Source organism: Anser cygnoides, chromosome 5, assembly GCF_040182565.1.
Source record: "Anser cygnoides isolate HZ-2024a breed goose chromosome 5, Taihu_goose_T2T_genome, whole genome shotgun sequence".
Classification (NCBI taxonomy): domain Eukaryota; kingdom Metazoa; phylum Chordata; class Aves; order Anseriformes; family Anatidae; genus Anser; species Anser cygnoides.
Window position 1 is genome coordinate 39,978,801 of NC_089877.1, and position 24,595 is coordinate 40,003,395.

General features: G+C 40.3%; 1 protein-coding gene across 2 annotated transcripts; it reads left to right on the forward strand.

Moving 5' to 3' along the window:
* The first annotated feature begins 2,727 nt into the window (after positions 1 to 2,727).
* On the forward strand, positions 2,728 to 24,595 carry CHKA (choline kinase alpha). 2 transcript variants are annotated; one of them, XM_048059720.2, is made up of 12 exons: positions 2,728 to 3,185; positions 6,610 to 6,721; positions 13,692 to 13,745; positions 17,185 to 17,298; positions 17,873 to 18,006; positions 18,239 to 18,343; positions 18,679 to 18,737; positions 20,375 to 20,462; positions 21,366 to 21,474; positions 21,954 to 22,060; positions 22,338 to 22,419; positions 23,180 to 24,595. In XM_048059720.2, exons 1-12 carry the CDS (start codon positions 2,860 to 2,862, stop codon positions 23,237 to 23,239), a joined length of 1,350 nt encoding a protein of 449 aa, XP_047915677.1. In that variant the 5' UTR covers positions 2,728 to 2,859; the 3' UTR covers positions 23,240 to 24,595. The 2 variants fall into 2 exon arrangements, with proteins under 2 accessions (XP_047915677.1, XP_047915678.1); XM_048059721.2 differs by lacking the exon at positions 13,692 to 13,745.

Consider the following 24,595-nt stretch of genomic DNA (forward strand, 5'->3'; position numbering starts at 1 on the left):
TATGGTATAAAATCTGACATCAGGAACATGAAGATGCATTTGCCTTTTTCCATTACTTAAGAAGATGGCAGGTCGATTGACTAATCCAGTGGGTAGGATAGTGCATTGTTACTTAACAACAAGGTGCTTCTAGCACACAAGAAATGGAAACAGGGAAGAGGGATCAGTTGCTGCTGAGAACATAATCAGGTTTCTCAAGTCTGATTCTAGTATTTTCAGTCTTGGAGTGTTTGAGCTCATAATTCAGTACTTAATTCCCTTCTTCGATATTTTTTTTTCTGATGCCTTTTAGTTTTCAGTATATTCTGATGTTAGCAGAAGCCTTAATTTTGTTGAATTTGACTATATGCATTACTTAAGAGATTTTTCCTTAGGAGCAGAAAAAAAAACAAAGGTATCCCAGTAGAAGGAAGATGTTTGTTTTATTTATTTTTTCTGATTGTTTTATTTGAATGCAGACTTAAAACTTATGGAAAGCACCACTTTAGTAGCTCTGGAATGAGAACCTTTCTCTTTTCATCCATTTAAAATATACTGCACGAAGAACAGCAGTGCGAATTTCTCATACGTTGATTCTCCTGCATGCCTTAAGCCCAACGAGGAGAGAGCTTGGGTAAGAGCAGAAAGTTAGTTATGTTGTGGGGGATGCATTTCATGTTTTGTGAAACCTAACCAATGATTTAGTGAATTACCTAACCAACATTTACTTTCTGGGAGTAATGAAAGAAAGACGTTTTTTAGAAGTAACATATTGATTTGCCTTTATATGAACTAAGCCTGCAAGCCCTTATTATCACTCACCTCTATTCCTATCACGTGTTCCTCTGCTGGTTTGTTCTTTGCCTTTATTGCACCGTACACACGTGTGGCTCTCCACAAGATAGACTGTGTTTGTTGTAAAACATTCTGAACGATTTTCAAGTGAGCTACACCCTTTTTGTACATACAACAAGAAATCACAATGAGATACTAATACCGTGTTAAAATAATAAATGATGTACTGAGCAAAACAAATGGCTTTAGCTGTTTCCTTTAGGAAATATGTGCGTAGACTTCATACAGATCCAGAATACGTATCAAAAGGGAAGTCATTACAGGACTGGAGCCTATGTTACTGACATTACGAAAAGGTGTGTTGTAATCAGAAGGATATAAAACAAACAGAGCCATGATTTTTGTATCTTCTTCCAAGTTCTCTGAGGCTTTGAAAGAGATTATTTGAGTATTAAAGCAAAGCTCATGCCTTGGTAAGAACAAATGTCAATGAAATGGCCAATATCAACAAGCTGGAGTTTTCTTAGTTAAAGTGGATAGAATAATCTCTACTGAGGAAAAGCAAGCCATTTCACTCTCTGACTTTTCTGCCTTCTCTTTCCACCTTAAAAGCAATCTAGAAAAAAATCAGTCAAATAATTCTAATTAGAAAGAAAACAAACATAAAAGTCCTGTTACCAATGCTGCAAGAAAGTAGTGTGAAGGTCAAGCATGTGGAAACAGAAAGGACAGTTTGAAAGGCAAAATTTTCTCTTATTTTCTGCTTCTTCCTGCATGTGCAGAAATCACTGGTTGTTGTTGCAGAATGAGCTTTCCATCTGTAGAACTGGTTTTTGGTTTTGTTTTTTGATATTTAACTATTCAAAGAGTCTTCAGCTACTTCAACAGGGGCCTGCAAAAGAAGGGGTTTCCCCACAGCCCTAAGTTGCCATGTCCAGCAGCCACTGCATCTTCCCTCTCCAGCACCCTAAGCCATGCTCTGATTAAGGGATTTTATTTCCACATGAAAAGCTCAGGCATAAAAGGAAGAAAAAGGAATCTTCTGTTCCAGTTTGGCATCCCTGACCCATACCTCACTCTTCCTGTAAACTAGGGCCTGGTATGCCTCAGCCGTGGCAGCGTCAGCAGTGCTGAAGCCACTTTGCAAGCGTAAAGCAGTTATGAAGCCAGTTCTGGAGCTGCCCTGCCACTTCTCAAAACAAACCCAAACCCTGGGCTATTTGGGGGCTTTCCAGCATTGGAGTGCCACAGTGACGCACGGAGACAAAATGAGAAATAGTTCGGGGAGGGATGAGGGAAGGAGCATGCCACAGCCTCCCCCACAACCCCAAAATCCCGTTTCACCAACCACCTACAAAATAACGGCAATTGTTATTAGAAGAGCCCGCAAGCTCCTCTTCCGTACAGCAGAAGGCCATCAAGGGAGGGAGAATAACCAAGAGGGGAAAAGAAAAATCAAGGAAACGCAGAAGCAGCTCGAGGTTTAAAGGTGATTTATTGCTTCACAGCTATACGACGAGAGGTTTTCACACATCACACAGGGCACCGTTCCACCCCCAGGGAAGCGGGGCTCCCCACGGCCACGATTAGCCAAGGAACAGCCCAAAAGAGCCGCACGTGACGCCAATTTATTTCCCCGCAGCTCCCCCGGCCCTCCGGGGGATTTTTTTACCCCTCCCTGAGGCGGCCGGGGCCGCGACCATTGAGTGGGGAGGGGGGCGGTGGGAGGGGCGAGTCACCTTGCTCTGCACCCCCCACACACCCTGAGGTGGGCTCGCCCATCACCATGACAACGACCAATCAATGTTCCCCTTTCCCCCCCCCAGTAAGGTTGGCCGTCCGGAAGCCTAGAGAAGGCGCGCACCCCCTTCTCCCCCTTTCAGCCAATCAGAACGCAGAGAAAAAGCGCGAGGTGGGCGGGGCCTCACGCCGCGCCGCCTATAAAAGGGGGCTGGAAGCGGCCGCGCGGCTCATTCGCGGCTGGCACTGGAGGTGTGAGGCGGGGGGGAGCAGGGAGAGCACCGCCGCGCCCGTCCGCATATCGCCCTAACGGCCGCCTCACCGCCCTTTCCCCGCGCTAGCACCATGAAGACCAAATTCTGTAACGGCGACGCCGACCCGTCCCCGCTCGGGCTCCTCCTCGGCTGCAGCCCCGGTTCTGCCGGCGGCGGGGGCGGTGGTGGTCTCCCCGCCGGTGGGGGTGGGCAGCCCCCTTCGGCTCTCCCTCACGCCGAGCCCGAGGGGAAGGAGCCCGTCCCGCCGCCTTCCTCCCTGCTGCCCCCGCCGGCCCGCGAGGAGGAGCCGCCGCTCGACCCCCGCACACGGCGCAGGGCCTATCTGTGGTGCAAGGAGTTCCTGCCCGGCGCCTGGCGGGGGCTGCGGGAGGAGCAGCTGCGCATCGACCCCATCAGGTCAGTGCCGGGGCCGCCTTTTTGCTTTATTTTCATTCAATTTCCCTAAATTCGCCTCTCCGCGCCCCACGCCGCGCTCCCCCGGGCGCTGCGGGCACGCCCCTCAACCCCCCCCACGCTATTTCCCTGTGCTTGTGGTGCGCTCCCCCCCCCCGCGGCGGGTAATGGTGGGGTCCGAGGAGGGCAGGGAGCGCTGGGGTCCGGCCGCTTCCATCGCGCCGCGGGGGAGGGTGCGGACACTTGGAAAGCCCCAGCCTCGCTGCATCCTCCGCCGCCATCTGGGGGGGGGGGTGGATGGGGAGCCGCTGTGTGCCCCCAGCCGGGCTCCCCCGGGCGAGAAGAGCCTCTGAGGATGCCCAGAGCCGCAGAAATCAGCGGCTGGATGCCGCGTGTCGGAGGTGGGGAGCATCTCTGGCCGTACCAAGCGCTGCTGGTGACTCAGCGCGCTGACAGCCTGTAGGAGACTGGGTTTTGGCAGCCCACGGGTGTGAGGTGGGGGTGTTGTGGAAGCCCTGAGTGATGTGTGGAGGATCCTCGCCTTTTTTCTTGCGGAATTGCATCGTCTCTTTGTGTGGCTGCCCTGTATGCTCGTCCAGCCGCTGCTAGTTCAGGGTTTCACTTACAGGCCGTGTGTGGTGTCTCGATGCTCAGTCATCCCACCTGATCAAACATCTGTGGTTTTAAAGTACACACTTGTCCATTATTCACCTTGACTCACTGAGTTTGCTTTTCTGATCACTTATGCTTCTAAATATATGGCTTTCCTAATTATCCTAACGTCTATCCTTCTGTTGATTCGTGAAATACATGCAAATACCCCCCTGGTTAGTGATGATAAAAGGAAGTATAAAACTGTTGGTGAAGATCTCAGATATACATGTGAGCATGATTAACTCCTTAAGAGTCAGTAATGAAAGTCTACTTGTAAAGTACTTTTGCTCACTTGACAATGCTAATGATGTAGTAAGTTGTTAAAGGGAGCGAATCTTGAGAAGAAGTGACACTGTTCCTAGGCAGCGTTCCTAGGCTACAGAAATGACTACACTGTTATTTCTGGAATCTAATTTGCTTGATTCTGTTTTTCATCCTTAGTAGTCTGTACTGCTGACTCCAGTACTTAATTTCTAAAGCCTTAGGTTTTAGCACAGTTATTCCTGTGTTTCTTGGAAACTTCCCCTCTAAAATACTTCTTGAGAAATCGCTTGGTATCTTCTGACTGGGAGGAAGAGAGGATGGGCAGAACTTAAAGAATGTGTTAGATCATGGGAATTGGCAGTTGCATTTATTTTCGCAAAAGCCTTTTCACCGCTTTCATCTAAGGAGAACACAGTCACGTTGGTTTGCAGATTCTGGTTTCACAACAGTTGAGCAGTGTGCATTCTCCAGTGACTACTGCTGTTTTGACTGTGTTAGTACAAATCATGTTTATGAATGCCAGTTAAATACATGATATCATAGGATGAGGAGGTCCATATTCTTTGTTTCAGAGCGAAGAAATCCATGCCTAATCAGAATGCAAACATAAGTACAACTGATTGCTGTGGCTGTGATTATTTGGGGAGTTTATGAATAGTCTTGAAAAAAGGTGACCCTCTTGGAATTGCTTATCCTTCATTAATTGGTAGTAGACTAACTAGTAGCTTATCTGTCTAAGGGTCTTTTGACCTTGTTAAGCTGCTGAGTACTTTTTAGGAGAAGCATACCTTTTATTACCTTCCTGTAATTAGAGGTAACTTCTAATGCAGGCAGAGCATGTTCAAGTAACTTAAGTGTTCATACAGTGTTTGTTTAGCTCTAGCCCAGTGTTTTTTTTATGATGTCAGTTCCAATGTATTTCCCTCCTACTTAAACATGATTTTTTTCTGTATGGACTTAGAAAAGGTGGAAAAGGATTTTCAAAACCTGTCTTATGACAGTTCCAGTGGACCCCGAAGTGTAGCCGGTATAACTAACCAGAGTTCTGATCCCCTCTGAGAGTGAGGTTTTGCTCTTCATTTGATATCCTTTCCATCTGTCTGGTTTTTCTACCTGTTCACCTTCACGGCTCAAAGTTACTCCATGTTACTTCTCAAAACATCTGTTTTTGAATGCCTGCCAAGCCACCTGGTTCTCTTCTGCCTGGTTTCTTGAGCATATTGTGCAGCTGCTGTTTTACCCTGTTCTCTTGATTTTTTTTTCCTTCTTAGTCATTGGCTTTGGGTCTGTAAGTCAGCCCTTCTGTGTGTCACCTCCCAGTAAGTACCTACATGTCAGCCACTTTTTTGGTAGCCTTCCCCTAGAAGTCTTCACTACTTCCACAATGAGATTGTAAGAGAATCCAGAAAATCACTTAAAAGTGTTAAGATGAGTATCAGGTTGGGGATAAATATCACTTGTAGCATGCTGCTTTACCTGGCTTTTAAATCTGTGCTTCCTTATCCCTTTACTGTTAGCCTCTGTGTTTGGATTGTATCTGTTTTTGAAGGGTGTCTCTTTAACGATACAAGTGTTTCAGTAGAGCTGATTTGCATTTCTGTTCTGCAAGTAAACCAGAAGTTCTGGTATGTCTTTCTCTACTGTAAAAGGAAGTAGAAAAAATCTGCTGCAGAAAGTGTATTTGTGAACATATTAAGAAAAATGAAGGTGATGCAACTAGACAGCGTAGTAAAAAAAAAAAGCTGATTGAGTAGATCCATGTCCGTAATGTGACTGCAAGAAACCAAGAGAATTCACCCCTAATGTAGTATTTATCTTTTTTGATAAACCCATAGCACACAAAGATGCTGTCACTTTTTCCCCGATGATATGAAAAGCCAGCGTACTTGTGTAACCCCTGAATGACTGAAGCACAGATCTCCCCAGTTTGTGTCCTACCTGATAAGTTTGGGTGATTTTAGTCTTAAATACAGGAGCGATTTCTTTAAAATAAAGAATTGTTTTAAATTTAAAACTTAATTCTACTCTTAAAATGAGTTGGAGTGATAGCATAGTATGACTTGCATCAGTACCACAGATAGTCAGCTTTGTAGCTAATTCTTGTAGCTGGCAGCTCAGTGATACCAGCTCTTAATTTACACTTGGTTTTGTACTGTGTGATGTGAAACTCCTGCTGTCATCTCGATCATTTGTGCAACAAAGTATTTCTGACAAGACTCCAGTTAGAAGTCTTGAAAATATTTACACTAACAGAAGTCTACATCTTAGCTGTGTAATGTGTTTTACTTCAGTTTGTTCATAGCTCAAGCCATAATTTGGATTACTGTGAGCTGTGTGTTAGGAAGCATGAGGCTGCCCATCTTTTTCCTGAAATCTTACGGGTTACTGGCAGTCTTGGAAAACTGTTTCTCGTGAGTAGATCTGTTGTGTAGTGATAGGTATGTTAGTATGTCTCCAGAAGTGCTCATCCAAATTAGGTAATAATCACTAATCACCCTTCTCTGTGCAGAGGTGGCCTCAGCAACATGCTGTTTCAGTGCTCTCTACCTGATACCATTGAGACAGTTGCAGATGAACCACGGAAAGTTCTCCTGCGCTTATACGGTGCAATCCTGCAGATGGTGAGTACATAGAGTGCTTTGGGAGTGGGAGGGCTTCTGTAGCTTAATTGTGCTATGTTTGGAGATCTTCATCTGTGACACACTGCAAGTGTGCTGCTTTATCCATTTGGGAATGTTTTAGTGGCAGTGGGGTAGATTGTTAGCTTAAGGCAGTTCTCTTTATAGTTTGTTATTGCCTAGAACTTACACTCCTTTCTACACAGATCCTGACTGGCGTGTATCAGCTGAAGGCTCATTTGCTGTCCGTTTGATCAGTAATGTTTTGTTCGTGGTGTTAAGTTTGGACTGTGGTGTTTCAGAAAAGTTATTAAAATCTGCTTCTGTACAGTATTGTAGGACTCTGGCATAACTAGCGAGATTGCAAGAGACTAAACCGCTTAATTTTAATCTTGGTAGTGCTTACAAATCTGGGATTGAAGTTTTTGTCAAACTTAACTGATACAATGTTCAAGCATTTTCTTAGAGACATGGGTAACTGGTACTGGAAAACTTAATCTGTAGTGTTAGAATAAAAATCAAGCACAAACATCAATATATAGCTATCTCATTCCAAAGTACTTTCCTAAGTGTGTGATGTGCCCTGTAGTTGGTGTAGAAACTTAACAAGATGTTTACCAAAGTCTTCTACTGTTACTTTTCTTTTATCTGATCAGTAAAAATAGCAAAATGGAAATAGCATTGAAATTTGTCAAGCCTTAGGAGAAGTGGGTGGCAAATCTGTTTCAAATTGTAAGGTTTAAAATCAAGACAATTTTGTAAAGGTGGTCTCTTTTAAACCTTACAGACTATTACTGAAGGACTATACAGCAGATCTTCTCTTACCCATCTCTGCTAGCCATTTGATTCTTCTGTAATAAATCATAAGTGTTTAACCTTATGAAAAATTGCAGCTTTGTAAAATTACATTTGGATGATGTCAATTCGACTTAGAGGGTCTGGTTTCATTATCTATTAATTTGTGATATTTTCCAATACTCAGTATTTATCAAAGTTACTTGCTTTATCAGTTATTTGCTTTGAGTAACTGATCCAATATCTGCAGGAGATTGTTCTTGAAATTTCAGCCCATTCTTCCTGCATCTGCTGTCTTGATCAAGCTTACTATCAAAAAATATCACTGATATTGTCACTTAACTGGCTTTAAAGTAGTCTTTTATAATGTAATGTGAGATATTAACTTTCCCATGGTAGCAAACTACCAGAAATATGTAAGAGATTCTAGCGGCTTGAAATAACAAGGAACCCTTGGCTACAACACCGTATGTGTGTTGAGAATGTTAAACTGCTAGACAAGAGAAGTGTGTAGAAGTTCATTAGCTCCAGCTTAAATAGTCTGTCCTTTGGCTTAAGAGAAACCAAAAGCAAAGTGGGGGGAAAAAAAAACTTTGGGAAACCTTTTGAAGTCACTAGGGTTGATAAGATTTTTTTCATAATTATTAATGGCTTTAATGCAATGCTGACTTGATATGTAGAAGGCTTCAGTAGGATCATGGGCTGTAAAACTTACATAGTGATAGAACTTGTGTTGCCCAAGAGCTGTGAAGAAATGTAGCCTTACTCCTTTTTTCCCCTTTTTTAGAGGAAATGTAGATTTCAGAGTTCAGTTGCCCTTTTCTTCCTTCAGGGTTTTTCTTAACTTGTCTTTTCTGTGCCCCTATTCACTGAAGAAATCAAAACAAAATTTTGGTCTCTAAAATCAGAGAACTAATTCGGTTTGAAAATTGAAAGTGTGTTCATAACTTTCTAACCTTTCTACTCTTGGTGTTGAAGGATCTTTTGAGATGTCTAACTTCCTTTATTTCCATAGTGGCAGTGAAATGACTGCTCTTGTTGGTGCAGTTCACTAAAGGTTAAGTAAGCAGAGAAAGTCCCAAGGTAAAACTTTCAGATTGCATTGAGGTTCACAATTTTTGTCAACAAACATTTGTCTCTTCCAGCCCCTATACCTTAAGTGCAAATTAAAATATAAGCAAACTGTTTTATTGGGGTATTTTGAAAGCCTCACTTAGGATTCTTATGAATTTCAAGGTGGCTTAAGCAGAATCTTATGACAAGCCTGTTGTTGTAAGGGAGTGATTTGATAATTTTTTTACTAATGTCACATAAGCTTAAAGCCCTGTAGAAATTAAGGGACACTACTTAGCAAGTTGAGTTTTGAGACTTTAGTATTAAAATTGAGACTTCATTCTCAATGACTTAACTTTAACTGCCACTGAGTATTAGTAGTTACCACTTGTTTGTTTGAGCCTTTGTAGCATGCTTTAACTCTTGTCCATTTTATTTCCTGTTGAAATTGGAGTGCAAAACAGTGATACCAGCTCTTATTCCTTACTGTAAATACTATAGATCTGTAGCAATCCATACCAAATTGGTACAGGTACAGCTGATGAGTTTAACAAACATTGAATAGCATAGAGGTGAAAAATAGATACCTGATACTAACTTAAGAGTGAATAATCCACAATTTTCTTCAAGCCACCCTTTAAAAGAACCTTTCTTTGCAGTTTGAAAATAGCCCCAGTTTGCTTATTATGAATCTTGGAAGACACAAATGTCAGTACATGAAACTCATCCAATATAAACCATGCCAGTTGGCTAAAGCTGCCACACAGGGAAGGCTCTGTGCCTTCCTCTGTCATAGCTGATTTGTTTAAGCCAATTTTTTGTGTGCATGAATGTTTTGGGGGGGAGCTGGGGGGACATGAACTGACCTGACTTGGCCATTACTATGAATGGTCGCACTGGCATGGATGTTTAAAAATCAAGGACTTCTCTTGAGTATATCCTTGAGCAGAACTTTTTTTTTAAGAGAAGAATTTGTGCTTGTGACAGGTTAAAGTACTAACCACATTAAAACTCAAATGTTTGAGGCACAATGCAGATATGTCATACATTGGAAAAAGGGAAATGTCTTACTCTGCTTCTTTTATTCTTGCTCCGGCTTAGTAGCTAAATTGAAAGGGGAGCACTGAAAGTAAAACTTCCTCATTGCAAAATGTCATAACTGTTGGCTATGTTCAGTTAAAACAACTGACCAAAAGGTTCTCCAACAGTGCTATTTAATGTCCAGACTTCAAGATTGGATTTCATACAGATCACTGCAGTGGTTCTACTTAAATTCAGAACAACCAAAAATTCCCAAGTCTTAGAAATGCCAATAGGATTTCAACATGTGCTAGTGTCAACAACAGAAAAGCCCAAATTAAGGTGAATTTCTTCAAAGTTCACCTATCAAAAGGTAAAATGGGAATTGATTCCCATTCTTTTACACATGTCAAAAGAACCTTGAACTCCGATTCACTGGGGCTCTGTTACTTTGCAATAGCCAAACCAAAATCTTGTATATAAATGAGGAAAACCAAACCAGTATACCTAATTTTCATCTCTGGTCTCTCAACTTCTCTGTGAGCAGACACAGAGTAAGTATAAATGGTTGCCACTGTTCTGTGGTAGATCTTTTTCCATACCTGCCTTGCTGCCTTTTATTTTTTTAACTAAATAAAATGCAGACTGCTGTGTAACTGTAATTATCAACGTCTTCTGTGGTTGTTGGTGTCCATGTCTGTTTGTAGCATGGAGTAACTACAAATCCCTGGCACTGGCAGACGGCTTGAAAGAAACCAAGCACCTCTTACGGGGATATATTTGTGTTGGGTGGAGTTAAGGGTATTCTGGGGGTAATGTACCACTTTAGTTGTATATGCATGTGTTCTCTGCTGCAGGCTTGCCCATGCGATCGTGCCTAGAGCACTCTGGTTTCCAGGTGACAGACACGATTCACGGTATAGTATGAGATCTCTGAAGTTGGAGCGTTCTCTACAGCTTTCATTTTCTTTAGTACTGGATTTCATTTGTTTAAAAATAAGGCTTACGTAGCACCAGCTACTGTCTGTGCATCTGAATGTTTAGTGCAATAACAAAATACCAAAATACTGCCCCTTCCTTTCCTCTGCTCCCTCATAAGAGAATGGTAACTTGAAGTGAAGAGGATTAGAGATGTCTTTGTGGCTTTAGTAGGACTTGAACTGTGAATATTTCATGCTCTAGGAGTTTAGCAAGCTAGTTCCCATCAGTGATCAAGGGCAGGTCTTCAGGAGAAGAAACAGGTATTGTTGAATCTAAAACTGTTTGCATTCCCACCCTGTTCAAATAAATGTATTCCACTAGTTTCTAAAATTAAAAAAGCTTCCCCTGCATAGGTTGCTTCTGTAACTTCTCAAGCAGTTCCTTTTGGTGTTGTAATTCCTTGGGATTTGAAAATAGCGCACTACCTTGATGTAGACCTACTTGAACACAAATACAGCTGAGTATATTCAAAAAAAGTGGAGTTAAAACCTAAGAATTAAATTTGCAGGCAGAGCCAACAGTTATTTTAGAAAAAGGTGAAAGTTCCTCCCTCCTTTGTACAGAATTCTTCTGTCAAGCACCGTTTGTGTTTTTATGTAGAGTTGATCTAGCTACAAGAGAAATAAATGTGGGAATAATAAAATTAAGGAGAAAATGCTGGAAGAACTCCATTTTCTCTCAAACTGCCAGATGTGTAAGCACTGTCTGGTCACCTTTTTCTAGTCAGAGATCAGGTACTGTGGAGTGTCTCCCCTTCTAGGACTTCAGTCTCATAGCTGAATTGTGCTTCCTTAAAATCAACGTACGTGATCAGTGAATTATAAAGTAGAGACTCTAAACTTCTGATGTTGTTGTGTATCTAGTTGTCCTCAATTACTAATTGTCCTCAGTTACTAAAATCGTAGTGAGATTTCTTATTGCGCTTTGAGAATAAGCCTTCTCGCAGCAACAAAAACACTGAACAACTGTTTTAAATAGTTTGCTCCTAAAGATGTAGACAGCATGCCCCGTCCTAGATGATATTTCTGTTTAGAGGGAATGATTAAAAACCTTCTGGAGTTATTTAATCGTTCTCTTACTTGGGTAAATAAAATGTCCTTATTGCTGTAGATGTAAATAGCTCCCAGATTTTTCAGTTAGTATGCTGTTGGAGTTTAAGCCAAGAACACAAGCTAGAAATGTAGATGAAAAATGTCATGGTATGAAAAGTTTGAGTTTAATTCTTAAAACTCCTGTTACATAAAATTGCTACCTGCTTTATTTTGTTTTCATTGACAACATGTACTGGAGGCTTTCCTAATTCTAGGCTGAGTACATGGCCACTTCTGAAGACTGATCCTCTCCAAGCTCCCATTCACGTTTTCAAGTTATTTACAAATGACTTGGTATTCATTCTCCTCTTGACAATAATGCTCTATGCTGAGGGAACAGAAAAGAGGAAGGGATGCTGCAGAAGTCTCCTTTTCTGATGACTCTGCGGTGCACATCCGTAACTGTCTCTTTCTAATGGCACGGTAGGTGCCATTAAGATATCTCCAACGCTAATTCGAGGTGGACTCTTAGAACTGGCTAGCTCTTTACACAGTATGACTTCTGTAGAGCGGATGCCAGTTCAGGTTCTAGGGAAAAGCCTAATCTGCTTACCTTCTGATGAACTGACCCATTCTGAGAGCACCATTAATCAGGAAAGACTCCTGGATGGTGAGTAACTTTCTGACTGTTCAAGAAAAATCTGTAAGATGCAATAGTGGTATTGATGTAGGACATGCTTGTTCAGAGAAGCCCTCTGTAAATTACTTTAATATTACTGTGTAGCTACACGTTTAGCTTTAGTGAATGTTTTGACTTTATTAATTTCCCTGAAAGGAATATAAACTACTAGTAGTTCTACTGTCTCGTTTTAAGCTTATCCTAGTGGAATGGGAAGTACTTGCTGAAAGACCATCGTTTCATGTTAACTATACTTCTTCTATAGCTTCTGAAGTACTGTAACTGCATAGCTTGTGTCAATCATTAGCTTGTTGTACTGTACTTAAGGCAGCTGGTGTTGCTTAACTGTATTCTGTTAAGTTCCTACTTCCACCCTTGTTTTGGACATGTTAGAAGGTTGGAACAGAAAGGTATGCACCCGGTTCTGGCAATGAAATGCTTTTATTCAGATGGTGGAGATGCAGGCTACCTTTATGGGCCTCTGAACCTAGTCTGGTTTAAACAGTCAACGGTGGAATTGCAACATAAGTAGCAGCCACAAACTGTCGCTAAATCTAAGCAAATACTTGCTTTCTCTTCTTCTTACCTTCAGACCTTTAAAGGACAAGGTTTTTTATTGCATCTTGAATTTTAAATGTGCAGCTCCATTGAAAGCATGTGCCACTGAAGGTTTGGGTACTGAGGGTATGTTCTAATAACTATAAAACTGCCTTGTAATGACTTACCAAGCCTAACACAATTCATTATACATGGAATTGGTTAAAGTTTTGCTTGTATACTGCAGTGCTTACTGCTATATCTTTAGCTTACGTGGTCATTTCATTTGAAGAAAAATCCAGGATTTGCACAGCCAGTGCATAGTGGTCCATGCATGTGTAGCCTGGACAGTCTACAATAAAGAAATCGAGCCATGAAATTTTGGAAAATAAGGTAGCTGCAAGTGCTTTGCAAGCCTCAAAACATGACTTTACTAATAGTCCTTCTAAAGCTTTTATGTAATCTATGTAACTTATCACAAGTGCTTTAGCTGCAAGAAGAATGTCATCCTAGATGTCATTCAGAGGGACTTAATTTTCTCTTAATTAAAAACATTCCTCTAAGCTTCTTATACATTGAACTCCAGTTCTGAAATACTGGGAAGCAACAACAAAAAAAGCTGAAACCCAGCTCCTGGGCTATTTACAGGAGTGGCTTGGTCTCAGTGGCACATCCTTTTGAAAGGTTTTGGAATTGGTGAAATAGTATTGTGGTCAGAGATCAGATGGATACTAGTGTTGTAGTTGTCACAGATCAAGACAATGTTGAGATATCTAGTTAACTGTAGCTGGCACTTCTACTCCCTTTGTTCTGGTGGTTGCAGGTTAATCATGTTAAATTTCATCTTCTCATTGTGTTTGTTTTTTCTCATTCATAGAGGTCCTGTAATAAAGGAGAGTCTGTACAGTCTCAGAAGGAAAATGACTTGCAAGTAAGTAATTAAATTTGCTTACTTGACAGAATTTTATAAATAGTAGAGAAATGTTACGAGTCTGCTTATTCTGAACCAGTAGTTACTCTGCCTGGTGTCTGGGCTGGATTTCTAGAAACCATAGAGAGTAATGAAGAAAACAAATCTATTTGCTCACAGAAGTGACACAATGTATCTGTGCATAGCTTAGAAATATTTAAACATTCCACATTTGCACAAAACATCCCGATTTCAACACTAAATGGCTTCTTACCAGTTCCAACCCTTGTACCAGTACTGCTGGTTTGGGTAGTAGGCTCTTTCTGTGGTAGAGGAATACTGGTACTCTGCTTCTCCTAACCCATACTTTATAATAAATCACTTAGCTCTTCTGAGGAAAGTGATAAGGAGCTGGAGAGAACTTCATTTTGAACACGAAGTGGTTTTGATTAGCATTGTGCTTGGATCATCTGCACTCTGCAGACTTCAGTTGTCTTGTATTTGGAACCATTTCTGCTCATCCAGCATAATGTCTGAGTGTAATATTTCATAATTGTCTGAACAGAATTTGGTAGCTTAGATTTCTACCCTGATGAAATTTCTCCAAAGAAATATTTTGGCATGTTAGCCAGATGCTTTTCTTGTTATGTACTGTCACTTCTCAGTTCTGTAATGGTTTTGATAGTGATGAGGGAGAAGTACATCTTATTCGAGTTTGATAAGTGCTGCTTTTTTGTCTTCATATTTTTTACCTTCTGGGAATACCATCTGAAAACAGCTCAAGCATTTATTTTCTAGTGAATGGAACTCAACTCAGCTTAAACTGGTTTTAAAGTTGTTCATGAGTGACTGCTTCTGAAGCTTTGAATTTTTAGTTATGGAGGTGATTTTTTTTTTACAACCCACCACCAGCAAAATCCAATAAAAATGTTCCTGAACTTGTAAAAGAAAACAAACCCCACCCTAGTGCAAGCAACTCACAGATGTTTTGCAGTACAGGAAGCAAGGCTTTGAACTTCAGAACCGTCTTCATTTGTTGCCTGAAAATAGTGATTCTAAGATGTGATCAGTGCTGGTAGACTATTGTTTTCTGCTAGGAGCTCCATAGTGCTGGAACTTCACTGTTGGATTGGTGAATTTAATTGTTTTCAGGAGGCACTTGACACTTTTCTTGAGTCTAGGTGAAAATTGCAGTGAGATTTGATCAGAGGAGTTAATGGCATCCTCTGGAGAGAGCTGTTTATTTCCATACCTGTATTTGTCATTAGTGTGTGGAGTAGAGGTCCAGGTAGTATTTGCCTATACTTCTATCCTGAAGCAGATTGTTCATGGAGAGAGGCTGTCATTCTTACTGCTGAAACAGAAGCTTACAAACTTGCAAGCACATAGTTTTGGATTATTTTACTGTTCTAAATTCTGAAGTGTTTTACATGACAGGATTAGGCAGACACATGGCAGAAGTAACCCAGAAGTGAACTGTAAGTAAATGGAAATGTCACCCTTTCTGGTTGTCATTCCTGATGTATTAAGGGATGTCTTAATAAAGAACAGGCACATGGCTTGTGAAAAACATGGCCCCTCTAAGCTCTGCTATTAAAACGTGACTTCAAGTTTCACTCTGTAGGTAAAGGACTAGAGAAAAACACTAGGATTATAAACCATTCTAGAGCTTTTTGTTAATGAATCATAAATTTTCTTTGAACTTTCTTTGGGCTAAATTGTCAAACTAGGTGGGTTCAAGGAATATTTAAGTTTGAAATCGGGGCAAAAAAAAATTACTCCCGCAGAAAGTGGATCACAGTGATAGGAACTCATAGGATATTCTCAGAGATGAAGAAAAATTGAGAAATTTGGTCATATGTCGGGTTATTCCTTTTCTTTGGCACTTGTTGTTATCCAAGCATGAATTCTTCTGGTAAGATGTGGAAACAAGGAACTAATGTCTTAGCAGACACAGCCAACAGGATTGCTGTACTCAGATTTTTAAAATGCCCTGATGCTGTACCAGTAACACAAGTTTAGTGTCCGTTGGCACTGGAGTAGGCATTTAGTAACCTATATCTGATTTGCTTTTTGGTCTTTGGTGTTGGGTTTCAGAAGTGAACTGAAAAGTTCACAGGTATAGTGGTGAGTGCATGTGAAATGATTAAAAGTACACTTCGGTGCATGCGTTCTTTGTCGAGGAGATGAGATGGAAAAGCCGTGGAAGACATGGATGTAATGCATTCATATGCAAGGCATCCTAAACTCTCAGTTGATATTCTTGATGGCCTTTTCACTTTTTATTAGAGTTAAAACTTCAGAATGTCTTGCCAGTACTTTGTAATGAAATGCTAGACTTTCTTGGTAAGATACCAGAATAACAAGGTAGGGGACAGTAATTTAAAAAAAAAAGCAATGGAACTGCCCAAAGTTCGCTTGGGAGTGGAACTTGAGTTATTTACTGTCTGAGACTGCAGTGAAGATAGTAATGCAAAATGCTCTGTAGTCCAAAATACTTGAGAGCTTTCCTTGTGTTGTGCTCTTACTGCTTATGCTTGTAAGAATTGTGGGTCAGATTTTGAGGCAAGCTGCACAAATGTGGGAAGAATGAGCAAACCTCTAGGATTTAAGTACAGATGGATTCCTGTTGATATAATGGCTAGATGCATTGATTTATTATTTTGCAGCTTCTGTTTACTTAGAACTAATCTTACCTGTCAAGAAAGCTGTACTTCAGTGGTTTGAACTGTATTTTTGAGACAATTTCTATTAATTTTAAAGCCTTTGTATAAAAAAGCTGTCTGGCCTGTGATTGCTACAGAATGAGTTTATTGATGTAAGGAAAAGTTCTTTAAGATTGAGGCATGTTTGAAGATAGTGAAGGAATAATGCTTATCCACACCCACCCACCCTCTCCTTAGCAGGAGTTTAAATTATCTCCCTTTAATAAAAAAAAAATGTGCTTAACAGGCACAAATCCTAATTCATTCTTCTGAATGAAGAACTGGTTAGTTCAGTCACTCACTTAATTCACTTGCATAATTAAAATGTCCTTTTGTAAGGCAGTGCTCCAAAGTCTGTTAAAATCGCTAAGAATAATATTTACAGTTTCTGTGATGTGCTTCAGTAGGATAAGCTGCTTCAGGAAATAAATTTGCGGAGTTCCCACAGGTTAGGGAGGAGAGAGTAGTTTGCTTTTTGCGTAGTCTTCCTTTGACCTGGCCTATGCATTGGTATCTAAGTCATGCTTATTTCCTCCCCAGTTTTAAACTTGAAAGTAAGACATTTGTATTGCTGCCATGTTAATTACCAGTTGTTATTAGTCAGGAAACTTGAGTTAGTAAAATGCCAAGTCCTCCTCTTGAAGCTAACCCTAAAATTTCTTACTCTGAAGTAGTTTAGCTATAGCATACACCTAAATTCTTTTTTGTGGAAGCACCAGCTAATGTTTTGTTTCTTTTTTCATTTTTTAATGAAGGGGGCAGAAGCCATGGTTTTGGAAAGTGTTATGTTTGCCATTCTTGCAGAGAGAGCTCTTGGTCCAAAGCTCTATGGAATCTTTCCACAAGGGCGACTGGAGGAATTTATTCCCGTAAGTCCTGTTCATGATTATTTAGTGGGCTGGTAGTTGTTTTAATTGGTTGTGACAAGAAGGTCTCTGGACTGCCTGGAAAAGCAGGGATGTGGGAATGGAATACTTGGCAGTCTGTAGTAATTGCTGGCTGTAATTTGATACAGTTATACTGGGTGTTGGAGAGCCCAATTATAGCTCTTGCCAGGGAGAGATATCTAAAACCTCTTCAGCTGTAGCAGAGACTCATAAATGAAGATAAAAAGCCTGTTAGATACCAAACATAGCATTGGAAGCTATAGAGTAACACTTTCCTTTAACAGCAGCAAGAGCAGATACTTTTGATGCTCTTAAATACTTCTGCTCAATCTGCTTTGAGGATATTCTTGGTGTGAGATTTGATATTCCCCAGGTCTTGATCTAGGAGAAAAATTGACTAAGTCATAAGTAAGGTAGGCTAGTTAACTTAGCTTTTCCAAAGGCAGCAACTATGAAAGTTCATTTGGGATGGAAGAAAGTGTATTGCTTGAGTACTGTCTCATGCTAGTACTTGTATTTCTCAACTGTGTTTTAAGAATACTTTATTTTACTACAGAGCAGGAAACTAAGTACTGAAGAACTAAGCTTACCTGACATATCCGCTGAAATAGCTGAGAAGATGGCTAGATTTCATGGCATGAAAATGCCATTTAATAAAGAACCGAAGTGGCTTTTTGGGACAATGGAAAAGTAAGTTATACGATACTTTAAACTACAAGAAACGGGATGATTTCTTGTAAGCAGAGTACCCAAAAAATGTTCTGTAGTTACCTGCGGAATTTAAAATAACTTTGGGGTGGAGGGGCATTTTCTTCAGTCACTCTTTTAAACTTTCTTGATTTTTTAGTTTAAATCTCACCGTAGTATGGAAGACGTGTGTTTATTGACATAAGCACTGTACTGTTTTCTTTATTTTTAACAGGTATCTAAATCAAGTGCTGAGGATTAAATTTACCAGAGAATCCAAAACTAGAAAACTGAACAAACTCCTCAGTTACAATCTACCCCAGGAAATGAAAAATCTGAGGTAAGCTTATCTACTATCTTCCACTTAACACAGTTTTGTTACAAATGTGTATATTTGCTCTAACATGTTGAACAGCATAATACCCTATATTAATTTCACTTGAGGAGTTGGAGATTTTATGATTGTGACCAGCTTGAGTCTAATGTTACTACAAATTGATAATCACTTGCTGATCAGTGTCCAACTTCAGTCCTGATCTTGTGCTCATAATTGAGAAAATAGTCTTGATAGAAATGAATAGCACTTCAAATTCTCACAGCAAAACCCATCCTGTACCTGGAAGAACTGAAGGTAGGGATTTGTTGCTTACTAGATTCTCTATTGCTGTTTTCCAGAGCTATGCTTGAAGCCACTCCATCACCAGTTGTGTTTTGCCACAATGACTGTCAGGAAGGTAAGCTCCTAATGCTTCATGACTGTGATCAATGATGCATTGTTCAGCCTTTTTCTGATCATTTGTTTGCTCTCTGAGAGGTAGTCCCATTATCCCGGTACTGCCCTGGCAGCAGTGGCAAGGCAAAACGCTTTGACTTCAACAGCCCTCCGAGGCCGGTTATAGTGTCATAACTGTGTTAAACCAAGCGTGTGACCTGTACTTACACATGCTCTGTTAGTACAGGTCAGCTGATGCTGGGAGCCTTGGGTGATTCCTATCAAGACCGTACCTTTCTTAGTGGTCTGAAATAGGAGTAGGTTAGGATATCCTGTAGCCCTTTTGAAAGAAGAATACTGAAAAAGTACAGTGAATGGTGAAAATGGAGATGTGGGAAGATTGTCAGCAGTTGTCAATTTCTTCCTGATAAGAAGCAGAAAAATCCTGTTTTCAGTACTTTCTCTGGGAGTCATGGAGGGAATAATAAATTTTCTGAACCAGTTCTCCAAGGGGGTGAGGAAAAAGGAGGCAGGGCTCAAGGTGCTGGGTATGCTGTCTGGACTTCCTTTACCCTGTATGGAGGGTAAGCTGGGCTGAGCTGGAAGGATGCTGTACTAGGACCATATGTGGGGCTGTCATGTTCTTGTGGGTCCCAGCCTTGATAGCTAAGGCTGGGGAATGGGCCTGGAAAAGGATTGTCCTGAGGGATAGGTAGCATGAGGTGGCGGTGTGGGGGAAGCTGCTGGTCTTAGTTCTGAAGAGCCAGCTCAGTAGTGGTGGAGTTCAGGCTCTCACTGCTGGTATGGCAAGGTGCAGTACCAGAGGAGTTGAGCATGACAGGGCTGAGGTGAGCTTTGCAAGCTAAATTTCCAGGGCATAAGGCAAGTATTCGAAGGCACAGGGAAAAATACTGTGCTTTTTCTGTTGGTGCAAAGGTAGGGCAAGGGAATTTGGCATGGAAGACAGGTGTACATATGGGTAGGGGGCAAACTGTTGGAGAAATAGAATGAGTATAAATTGATTTACTGGTAGTAAAAAGTTATCACTTGGCACAGGCAGTCTTGATGACTTTTAGATGAGTTGTTGTGGCAGTGAATTGAAAGGATGGTTAAACCATGTTATACAGGAGAAGGCTGAGCTTTTCAGTTGGTACCTGTTGTGCCACACAGAGCAGCAAAGTAATCAAGTCCATGGCTTTCAGGCTGATGAAAAGCAATTCCTGTCCCAAGTGTTGTGTGATCAGTGATAGCGCTGTGCACATCTGAGAGGTGCTGCATAATTTAGACCTCAAGCATTGGAAAGAAGCAATTCAGTGAGAGCTGCCAAGGCTGATGGCATCACCTGATTTAGCTGCAAGCTAAACACTGTATTGGAGAAGCAGGACCCTTGGGGAAACAAATCTACTTCCCTGCCTGTACAGAAGAAAACCTTCTTGCTTTCAGCTTCACAAGGTTTATAGTATTTATCTCAACTTCCAGTGAGCTGATATGTAGTGCAACTTGGCTATTCCCTTTACTCATCTGTGTGGGTGTAAAGGATAACTGGGATCATCTGAACAATGGTTCTTAGTGTTGCTTTTCTGTAATTTCCATATGACTTCATTGAATATGCTGTACGTCTTCACACTATCTTGCTTAATATTATCTTACCATTTTTAGGTAATGTCTTGCTTCTGGAAGGCAGAGAGAATTCAGAAAAACAAAAGCTGATGCTCATTGACTTTGAATACAGCAGCTATAATTACCGGTAACCCATTTTAGTCTTTTCTGTTCAGCAAGGAGGTGTATTGCCTTATAAAAGACACAGTGAGAGCAAGTGCTGCACTGCTCATTATCTCAATTCTAATGAGTTGTGTTCTGATCTTAGTGGTGGACAAGAGATGTAACCAGTCAAAACAGCTTTGGTCCTGATGGCTTTTGGTGTAGGCCTTGCAGAAACAGCATGGTTGCAGTTGCTGGAGCTTGTTGGACTAGAGGGCCTGTTTACATGCAAATAACTTATTGTCTGCCCATCAAAACTTTTCTAGTGGCAAGATGAGAGTAGTGCATTGTGTGTACCTAATATATGTAGAAAAGCAAAGCTTTCCCTACTTTGTGCAGTTCTTTCAAATGGTTTTCTCATCTGTGCAAACAATACTAACAGTAATCCTAGGATTTTTTTGTTACCCAAAATGCTTTATCTCAGTCATGTGTTTATGGATGACTTAAGCATGTGGAGTTGTTGGGATCATTAAATGTTAGCAGAGTTGAAACATAAATAGAACTCTGAATGCCAAAATGTAAAAGTAGGATGTGTTAAGTAGCTTGATCAGTATGATCTCCTTGCCTGCAAGAATGCTGATGTTAGATGCATCTGACTTAGCTCTAAGAAGCAATGCGTACTTGGGTATTTTAACTGACTGCATTGATATAAAACTTGGTAGTGAAGTCTAGTATTTTCATGTAGCTGGTAGAGTTCTGATTTATAACTGCCCATCTTTACTAATTGATTTTAATAACTTGCAAAAAAGGTGCATTTCATCTCTATCTCCTTTAGCAAAAGCTGCAGCAAGTTCTACTAAGTAGCCTTGTGCTATTAAACTTGATTTTAGGCTTGCTGAAGCAAGAACAGATGACTAGTGTGTAAATAAAGGCTATCTCTCTTTTTCAGAGGTTTTGACATTGGAAATCACTTCTGTGAATGGATGTATGATTACACATATGAGAAGTATCCATTCTTCAAAGCTAGTGTTCTGAAATATCCTTCAAAGAAGCAACAGGTAGGAACATTAAAATAAGTAATAAGCCAGAGTCCCGAGTTTTCAGATCTTAACCCTCCGATTCTGGTTTGGACTTGCTTTTTCACAAACCCTTTCTTCCATGACTTCCTCATGTATAATACTTGATACAATCCTGACTCTTTGCTTTAAAACCTTACAAACTTCATTACAAGCAGCCATTCAGGATAGAATATTTATGATTTGCCATGTAGGTATGCACCACAAAAAAAAAATCCTGTAGTTGTGGAGTACAGCACTGAAACAAGCTGGCAGTAACAAAATGTCAGTTGTCTTAATAATAAGCCTTTGGTAAACCAAACTTCCATGCAACTACTGGAATTGCCAGTAATCTTAAAACTAACTTCAACAGTGTCAATGTTTGGAAAATGTAAATAACACACTAAAAGGCCTGCTAAGTTCTGTAAGGAGCAAATATGTCTTGAGACAAATTTGTAACTTTTTGATTACTTGCTTTCTAGCTTCATTTTATTTCCAGTTACCTGTCTGCATTCCATGATGGCTTTGAAAATCTGAGCAATGAAGAGAAATTCAAGCTAGAAGAGGAAGTGTTGATAGAAGTTAACAGGTAACTTACCATTCTCAGCTCTGTCTTGAAACTTTCATGCTGCCTGCATGTATACCTCATTGGGTGGAGAAACATCAGCCAAGAGAGACTTTAAACTATTTCTATATGGTAAAGAAAAATCTGTCAATTGCAAGTCTTAGACATGTGACATGCATTTGGTGGAGTAAATAAAGTATTACTTAGTGGGGAAAATAATGGAATTATTTGTAACAGGATATTGAAGTAAGGTGTTGTGACTTAGCTGGGTATCTTGGTAAATACAGTCTTGTCATTTCAGGTTTGCCCTTGCATCACACTTCTTCTGGGGTCTGTGGTCTATTATACAAGCAAAGATCTCATCCATTGAATTTGGTTACCTGGTAAGATCTTTATGATTAAAGTTTAATTAAAAATGTATGCTCTAAGGAATCTGTGATACATCAGAGTAAACGAAATGGCTTTTCAACACAACCAAACTTCTAAGTGGAGTAAAAAAAAATCTTAAATCAATGTTACTAGTTAGTGTTTTTTCCTTAGCATGATAACACTTAAGATTCTATAGATTTCAGAAATTATTCCCATTGTTACATGGACTAGCCTTATGTGGCAGATGCTGCAGTGGAGTGACTGCCTTGCAGTGCAGTGATTCTTCTGCAGTAAGAGGTCCCATGCAAGAGGGAAGCTACCATGCAGTAACTGTGAATTAGTAAAGTGAACACTATCCAAGTGCATGTGTAACAGGTTCATATCTGTTGTGCAACAGTATCAATGGCAGGGAGCAGCTTCTGCTTACGAATCAGCAATTCATGGTACAACATGCCTAGTGTACTGTAAAGTGATACAACTTTCAGGTATGTAGAAAATCCTATGGGAACTGTTGCAGAAGCCATTCTTCTTAGTGAAATCCTGTCCTTTTAAAATTTCTATTTTCTGATGTTCTGGCAGCAGCTAACAGTGTTAGAGTTGAAATAAGACTGGAGGAAATTCTAGAGGTGAGAGCACCTTTGGAGAGTATCTCTCTCAAATAGATCTAATTACTTGAGATGATGGATTAAAGTAACACAGATGATATCTTCAGTTTTCCCATACCAAATAAAGAAACAGAACTGTTCACTATATGAATGCTCCTTATTTCCCCAGGAATATGCATTATCCAGATTTGATGCATACTTTGATCAGAAGAAGAAGCTGAAGGTGTGAATGTGAGAGGAGTGGCCTGTTGGTTACTGTATGAAGAGGGCAGCTGGACAGAACTTTCACTGTGCTTAGGCTACTGTATCTGTAACGAAGGTGTCACTGAATTCCAGTTCCTTGGAAGGCAGGTGTACAATACTGAAGACTGTATAGAAATGACTTGTTTACAGTTTCATAAATACATGGAATGAGGTGGGGAGGCAAAAGTAAAAATACAACAGTGCAATATCTTTAAATCCTTTTAATCTAGAAGGTATTTTATATTGTGGGAGAAGCTTACAGTTGTGTCAATACCATGTGCATTAGAGCAAACAGTGTTACTATGAGTATGTTTTCTAGGGGTGTGCTGAAATTAGGGTGACTGTTGTAATCAGAACAGCTGTGATGATGCATTGTAGACACTGCCTCTTAATGAGAAGGAAAAGCAAAGGAGACAACTGTTATACTGTGAAGTAGGCTTCAAATCTTACTGTGAGATTAGATTCAACATGCCCCGTGAACACTATCTTCAAAGCTGCTGATATGTTACACCACTTTAACCATAAAACAACTAAACACACTGAAGCGGTATGCTTTAAGGTGTTATCTACATAGACATGAATGTTTCTCTTAAGCTGGTGTGCCTGTGAAGTATGAATGAACTTTGAACTGGACATTCTGAAGGAGTTTGTCTTGAACTGTTCATTCCATATCCTTCGAGAACATGCTTTAGCCCGGCCTGGTTGTCTCTTAAAATGCTGCGTCCTGCACAGGGGGTTCTGTGGGCTGGCAGCACTGGGAAGAGTGCCTTGAATTACTCTAGCTACTCCCCAGACAACTGGATTGATGTTGACAATACTTGTAATTGGAGCCCATCTCTCTTCTTGACTTGTTGCCACAGTACATGGCTATAAGGAACAGTAGAGCCAAAGACTGCGGAGAACACTTCAGGAAATTGCTGTTCTGTCCATCCAATGCTTACGTGGCTTGGGAGGTGCTTTTCCTTGTACCTCCAATTTTCATGTTCCAGCAATCCAGTAAAGTGGAGCATCTTGTGGGGAACAATAATGTGTATATTGAAACTTGAGTATAATCTGTGTACATGTCATCTAAAGATTTCTTTAGATTTTTGGGGGAACTCGTTTATTTTGAACGTTATTTGTTTGTGCTTTCTAACACTGTATTATAAATAATAAACTTTTAAGTCTACCCTTTTTCATTTGTATAGCAAATACTGTTCCAAGCAGTTGAAGAAAATGTGCAGCATTTCATGTACTGTATAGCATAACTTGTAAAAGCTGTCATTTTATTCTCTAGTATAGAGAATCATTTTGCATATACAACTATTAATACTTTATAATAAATATAAAGCACTTAAAAACA

Bases quoted from the DNA above. Each gene is read 5' to 3' on its own strand.
- CHKA (XM_048059720.2), top strand. From the start codon at position 2,860: ATGAAGACCAAATTCTGTAACGGCGACGCCGACCCGTCCCCGCTCGGG. The intron at 18,344-18,678 runs GTAAGCTTATCT...GCTGTTTTCCAG, and splicing joins CAGGAAATGAAAAATCTGAG to AGCTATGCTTGAAGCCACTC. The intron at 21,475-21,953 runs GTAGGAACATTA...CTTGCTTTCTAG, and splicing joins ATCCTTCAAAGAAGCAACAG to CTTCATTTTATTTCCAGTTA.